Raw genomic sequence first — 7,676 nt, 5'->3', positions numbered from 1 at the left:
TTATGTAATGATACATGTGGATTAAACATCGGAACTTATACACAATTATACAAGTTAATAAGCAGCCTTCAAAAGAGCAATTTTGGTAGAATAGTGATGTTAGTTCAGAGTTAGGGAGTGAAATAGCAGTGGTAGCAAGGCACTGGAAAATTGGTCTCATGTAAGTCACTCTAGATAGATGATGAAAAACAGAAAACATTAATAAGGAAAGAATCTTAAACTAAGGCACATCAAAGTTACATGGAGAACTTGTTATACCCAGATTGCAGGGGCTCCACCTCAAGTTTCTGATGCTGTTGGATGGACATGGAGGCCAAGAATTTAAATTTCTAACGTTTCCAGTACTGAGGCGGCTAGTTTGGGGACTACTCTTTGGAAATCATTGATTTCGATCACAGTATTATCATTCGAAGCCAGATTATTCTTCATTGTGTGGAGCTGTCCTGTGCTTTATGAGACGTTTGGAAACATCTAAACACTAGATACCAATAGCACTCCCGCATTGTGACAACCAAAAATGTTTCTATGCATTACCAAATGTCCCCTGAGGATGAAAACTGCCTGCAGGTGAGAAAACTGCTTTGGATGACCCTACAAATCATGAGTGTCTGCAAGCAGATCCCGAACACCAGAGTGGGGCTTGGTCTAGAAAATGAAGATATGTGTAAAACAACAGAACAGAGCCTCCAGGGTCAGTCATCTATACTCCTCAAAATTACATATCAGGTTCTGAGTGAGAGCTCAGTTTTTAGCTTTTAATGAATTAATCCCAAAAAAACAAATTGGAACTCACCTCTACTGGAATTTCAGATTGCTTTCAAGTTTCCGAGTCCTGGAGCCCTGAAAAGCAATGCTCTCCAATTCATGAATGTCCCTTTGTCTTTTAAAATACAGGCTTCCTGGATCACTGCCTGACTTATATTTAAGTGTCCTCAATTATAACTTCCTTATTCCGAAGGCCCTGCCAGTTGTTTAAAAAGCAATGTTCTGCACCAGGTGGGCAAGTTTAAATATTCCATGCTCAGAAAAGTTTTTTGAAAGAAAAAAAATACACTGGGACTTTGTAAATTTTTACGAATCCAGATCTTGCAACTATGGGCCTTCAGGCCTTCCAGCCGTGAATGTTAATGAAGATGAGGGCCCTAATCCCCCTCAGTACACTTACCATTAAGGCCTTGTTACTCAAATTGTGGAACCAGGACAAGCAGCATAGGCATCACCTGGGAACCGGTTAGAAATGCAGCACCTCAAGCCTCACTCCAGATCCATTAAATCAAAAGCTGCATTTTAACAAGGTTCCAGGTGCTTCCCATGCACCTTAAAATGAAAAGCAATGGGTGAGTCTTGAAATCCACCATGCTTCCAGAACCTTCAAAACACCACCTATTTATTCATAACAGCAATTTTGCATTAATTTATATGATTTTGATAAATGTCCACCTCCCTCTCAAGATTGAAACACTAAAAGGGGAAATCTCCCACTGTTGGACCCTAGAGCCCCCCTCCCTTTCCTTACACATGGATATTTGAAAATCTGCTGACTAAATCAACAAACTACACCCTGGAATCTCATCGTTATCTGCTCTTCCCAACCCACAACCTCAAATAGGTTTCAGAAGAGGTTTAACTTCTTAATTAACATACTCAGAAAACCTGAACTTTCTCAGATCTCTGAGGGATGATTATGAAGGATCTCTGAGATAAGTTATTCCTTACTTTTTGCTTGAATTATGTATTTATCCAAGATTTTATGTCCCCAGCTAAGAGTTCTCTGCATATTGGAAACAGAGAAACTATTGAGTATATTCTCTATAATTCTGCATGAGGACTAATTTTTATTCTTGTATAATTTAAAAGTTTTTCTTTGTTGTAGTTGATTTCTCCATCAGGAAAGGTTATTAGAGTATGAGTAAAGTGTTATAAATTAACAAAATTACAGTAAAAAAAGACTTTTCACTTACAATTCACATATTTGTATATTTACTTATAGCTTAATCTGCCTTTCCATAATAGAATTGAAAGCAGCTGGGCACAGTAGCTCACACCTGTAATCCCAAGCACTTTGGGAAGGTGAGGCGGGAGGATAGCTTGAAGCTGGGAGTTGAAGACCAGCCTGGGCAACATAATAAGACCCTGTCTCTACAAAAAAAAAATTTTAATATAAAAAATTAGCCAGGTTTAGTAGTGGCATGTGCCTGTAGTCCCAGCTACTTGGGAGGCTGAGGCTGGAGGATTGCTTGAGCCCAGGAGTTTGAGGGTGCAGTAAGCTATGATTGCACCACTGCACTGCAACCTGGGAGACAGAGAGAGAACTTGTCTCAAAAAAAAAAAAAAAAAAAAAAAAACACACACACACACAAAGAATTTAAAGCAAATGTTTACAACGAAATGATAATAAAACATAACTAAAGCAATTTACTAAGGCATGGCATGGGTTATAGTGATCTGATCTCTTTCCCTGTACATGCTGATAAAAAAAAAAAAAAAGTCTCATGTTTTATAACCTAGAAAGTGTAATACCACAGGCAACGTCTTTGTTCCCACCATCCAAACAGTAAAAGGGATTCTACTATGACTTTTGTGAAACATCATTTAACTACCTCAATGCTTTTTTCCAAGTCAAAAAAAACAAAACTCAAAAAACAAGAATAGACAACTGGTATTACTAACAGTGTTTTTATTTACAAATAATTGTTTTTATTAGGCCATTTGGAAAACCACTAACATTTTTTATTTTAGAAAACATTAAATAATAAACAAGATGTTATACAGTACTTTGGATAACTTCTTCCATCAGTTTAGTGCAATGTATCATTGGCACCGAAAAGTAAAATTTTCATTTATTTTCCCCTTTCATCTTCAGCTGTGCAGTTATATGACCATAAGGAAATGAACCATTAAAAATGGATCTACAGCCATATATTCTGCTGTTACTCAAAGGCTTAATGATTTATTTTCCCCCTCCAGCCCTGCCTTTACCAGGTTAAATGACAGAAGACCTTCTATTGTACCTATTGTTCAAAAAATATTACTGTTCTGTGGAACCTGGGAGAGTCCAATTGATAAGAGAAACTGAATCATACTGATGAGGTGAAGGAAAGGTCTGCCGGTGTGGGGCAGGGCACTCTTTCTCAGCAGCCAAGATAACTTGTCACACACGAAGCAGAGAGAATGCACCAGATGAAAATCTCTCTGAACTGTGTTCCTTGAAGGATCTCTTAAAAAAAAAAAATCTGAAACATCATCCATTGAACAAATGAAAGGCTTATACCTTTACCATGAAGAAACATTTAAAACCACCGCCACACTAGGACATTACTGAGACACTAAAATATCTGTCCATCATACTCTCATTTGGAATAAATAGTTTCCTTTTTTCTTTAATACTGCTAGGATTGCCATAAGGGAGAGATATTTCAGTGAGCTCAGCATTTGGTGGGCTCTTCCCCTTTCAATCCCTCTCCATTAGGAGGTCGAGAGGGAAATGCCTAAATTAAGCCTTGTCCAAATTACTTAGTTCTAAAGATTTTCACTGCATACTACTAGTAGGATCAAAACATCTTTTGGGAAATTCCATAATTTGTTACTTTTCCTTGGGTAAGAACATCTTTAACCATCTTAAATAGATAAATTATCTAATTTTTTAGAAAGACAGAGAGAGATACTGAGATTTTCACACTTCTTTTTTTTATGAAGTATTCTAATTTAACAATGGCCCCTGCCAAGAAATGTTCTCTTATACTCTAGTCTAAGCCAGTTTCCTCTTGTTCTATTCTTAGTGCATATGGAGAACAGCTGGTCGCCACCCTCTCTGTGCCAACCCTTCATATACTTGAAAACCATCAATGGTTTGCCCCTCAGTCTTCTCTTCTCCAGGTTGAATAATCCCAGTTCCTTTAATTTTTCATCATAGATCTTTTTTTCCAACCCTTTAATCATCTTTGTGATTCCTGGCAAAAACAGCAGAAAATATTTTGATTACTTAATCAGAAATTAAGACAAACCTCAGGAATGATGCCTTTTAAAAGTTACATTGTTTTTTAATATATTGGTAAAATATGCAGGGAGGAAATACAGTTGGGCGTTCATGGATTTTAGAATTCCAACTTACCCTGCTCCTCCAGTGTGTGTAAATCCCATTCCAACACATCCCATGCCTCTGAGCATGGGACTTGCTTCCTATCCCATCCTAACATAGCACAACATGAGCAACATAAGTTATGAACTACAACTGCCTAAACTTATATCAATTTAAAACGTTGTGTGAAAATCTGTTCCAATGGAGTTTCCCCTACGCTTCCTCTCACTCTGCTTTAATAAACAGGATCCTTTTTCTGAATCAACCAAAACTTTTATAAAGCTTCCTACATATTACCAGAGCCATGTTATGATGGTAAAAGCTGTGGTTTTAAAGTGAAACTTGAAACAGTGACAGTTTTAAATTAACTGCAGTTTCTTGTCTTCCTAAAGGTTTCCTATCCTTTGCAGAGATCAAACTCAAGGCCATTAAAAAAAAAATTCATCGCTCTGCTACCACAACCCAACACTTCTGCCAATTTCCTACTGCTGCCAATATAAGGTCATGGAACTGGATGACATTTCACCATGTATTTTTTAACTTGAGATCACAAGCTGCCCTTTACCTTGCAACTAGAGTCCGTAAATATTTGGAACACGTAAATACTTAATATCAATAGCACATTTACATAAAACACAATACTACTAAGGAGGGATTACATGCCCACTCTACATAATTGTCTTTAACAGGAAAAAAAAAACAGATAAAAATAAATGTATCTTGATATGTTACACACCCTTATTTTATAAAGTGAATGGCAGTAAAAGTCAGAGTTCAGGTCAGGCCAGAACTAACTTACGTGAAGAGGGTAAGTCAATTTCACAAGCACATTGTACATCATATCTCAAGGGAAGTCAATACTACTCATGGTACAACACCGAACACATAACATCATGGCCATCTGCAAAGATTTCTTTTAAAAACTGCTCCCGTAACTCACTCCCATAATTTGCTACAAGGAGCACCTTGTAATCAGGATGGAGGATGGTATGGGTCACGCATGCTGAATGCCTTCCTGAAAGAGACACAGGATGGAAGGCAACACCCACAGATGGCTTTGATGTGTCTACGATGCCCCTGTATTCAAGGAGGGTATCACTGTTCATTGGGATTGCACAAAAGCAGGCCAGCAAAACCTGGGTCACCAAATAGACTTCCTTCTGACCCACTGACCCACTCTTCTCCTAGGCCTGATAAAAGGGAGAAGAGGAAAGAAGATGAGAATTGGAAAAAGAGGATAGAGCAACATAGGAGTTCATTGCTAGTTCTGGAGTTGTTAGCGTTCTTCAGAGCAGTGGCCTTTTTTCAAGCTCACATCATCCAATCCAATCTCCCCAGTGTGACCACGCCTTTTTTCACCTTTGAAGATGACCTAGGGAGAGAATGCACACACCAGTCAAGCCTCCTCTGCCCCTTTCCAATGCCTCCTTATTAAGCAAAAATAAAGGCAAACCTTCCCCCAAACCAATTTTAAACTTATTTTGCGGGAGGAAAAAAACAGAATATAGTTGCCAGTATCACTGAAGCTTCTCTTTCAGTGGAAACCGAAATCATCAAACTGTTCATCAGACCACATTACTCAGAATCAATTACTCTTTAAAAAGCCATTCTAAGCTATAGACCAATTCGATTTAGGATTGTTTATAAAGTGGACACTTTTGTCAAGGATTACCAAAGTTAGAAGAAGAGTGTGATAGAATATAAAGGAACAGATATTAGGAGCCAAAGATCTGAAAGATCATAATCACGCAGCCTATCTTAGATGTTTCTTAGTTCCTTTTTGGTTAACATCGCTTTCTTGCTGAAAATGGAATAGAATCAAACACCGTAATCCAATCACACTGTTGTTTTACCTATGTAAAAACCAAAAACTTTTATTATTCTTACATTATATTTTCTATAGAGCATCTTTGCTCCTTATAAAACAAGAGAAAACCTGAGTGCTATGATTTAAAATGATTTATTATCGTTTTATTTCTCTAAACAATAAAAATACTGAGAAAAGTTTTAACAAAAAATACGTTAAGAATTAAACAAAATTCAAGTACTCTGATAAAAACTGTATTAATGGAATTTATCTTTTCTTTCTAAAATAGTTTCTTATAAACTATACCTATATATAGGCATAGGTATCTCCCAACAGCAAGTTTCATAAGCACCAGCATAAAGATGACATTGTCCCAAATGCATTCATAATTTTGTTGGGATGCCGTAGACCATGTTTTTGCTACCTATGTCTTGATTACTTAAGATCAAATTTATATATTCCATCAAAGCACTTCCCACATCCTGTCCTGAATAGTGCTTTCCAATTGTAGTTCTGAGTTCCCACCCTAGGCTGCTTAACTGTGATCCCTGAAACAAAGAAAAAAATTTGAACTTGAAAGAAACATTTCAAAAAAGAAAAAAGAACCATCTCCTGGGTAATTTATGGTAGTAAAAGTTTGAAATATAAGGAATTAAAAGGAAAGGGAAAGCAGGAACAATTAAGCTCACCACCCCACCCTTGGAAGTTTCTGTTGATCAACTTTAAAAAAACAAAAAAACTTTTCTATTCCTAGATTTTTTTTTTTTCCATTAAAATCTTTACCAGGGTTAGGGAGAGGTGGTGATCACAGGTTGCAATGAAGAAGGATGAAGAAGCAGAAAGTGGTTTCAGAAAGAGACACTGAATGGAGTCATCAGGCCCAGAAAAAAATCCAAACCTTTATCTGAGCCTGAATTCATACAGCAAGGCTTCTTCAAATTCAGATCCCAGAGTTCTCCTATGAAAGGAAAACGTCCCAGGTCCTGCCTCCTTTGTGGATCTACTTACGCTCTTGATGTCAGCCCCTCGCAAGGTGATCTGTGTTTGCCTCCAGCCATGGCCACCATTTCTTCCCCACAGGGCTGCTCCGTGGGCACCGTGTTTTCTCACAAACACCTGGAGTGTGCCAGAGTGCAACCCCGTCACCTTGTGCCTGAATGACAGGCACAGGTCCCCTGAATGCATGAGGCGGCCGAGAGGTAGCACCAAGCGTGCGGCTTTTCCCCCTGGGGCTTTGGCTGCCGACACTGTCAGATATTGTCCACCTGGAATGGGAAAAGCAGGGCTGTGTGTATGTGCCAGTATCCCTTTCTAGAACAAGCAGCATGGACAGGAGTTTTAGTTTTGTTTTTTTTTTTCTTTTCTTTGTGAAGAATTCTAGATTTTTGAAGAAGAAAAATATGACTTATTTGTATGCCTGTCTTAAGTTCTATGGTATGTGTTTACAGAAAACATTCACTTACTTTGCTCATGGAAAGTACAAGTAATGCCAGAGACACACAATAATTAGTAACCAAACACTATGAATATTTCCAATGGAATATAAGACATATAGGCATACAACAACATACACACATTCACCACCTTGTGACCCTCACCAATTTATGATAACGTTGTCCAACACCCCTGGCGATCTGGCTTGGTGGTTTGGTAAAACTGACCCTAAATTTCCAGGGAGAATTTTCTGGTGGGTAATTAACCTCTGGACAGTAAAGCAGATGGTGATTTAAAGGGCCTTATATCTGCTTATTCTCTCCTCCCCCAACTTAAAAAAAAAATCTCTAAACGTAA

General features: G+C 37.9%; 1 protein-coding gene across 4 annotated transcripts in view; it reads right to left on the bottom strand.

The window, feature by feature from the left end:
- Positions 1-2,665: 2,665 nt before the first annotated feature.
- Positions 2,666-7,676, bottom strand: part of NPNT (nephronectin) — a 79,414-nt gene continuing 74,403 nt past the window's right edge. For 2 of the 4 annotated variants that reach the window (XM_054553207.1, XM_054553208.1), the window contains one exon: positions 6,690-7,150. In XM_054553207.1, the coding sequence (XP_054409182.1) occupies positions 6,786-7,150 (365 nt within the window). In that variant the 3' untranslated portion in view covers positions 6,690-6,785. 4 annotated transcript variants of the gene reach the window in all.

The sequence above is a fragment of the Pongo abelii genome, chromosome 3 (genome assembly GCF_028885655.2).
Source record: "Pongo abelii isolate AG06213 chromosome 3, NHGRI_mPonAbe1-v2.0_pri, whole genome shotgun sequence".
NCBI lineage: Eukaryota > Metazoa > Chordata > Mammalia > Primates > Hominidae > Pongo > Pongo abelii.
Note: the sequence above shows the minus strand (reverse complement) of the source record. Positions and strands in the feature narration are given on the sequence as shown.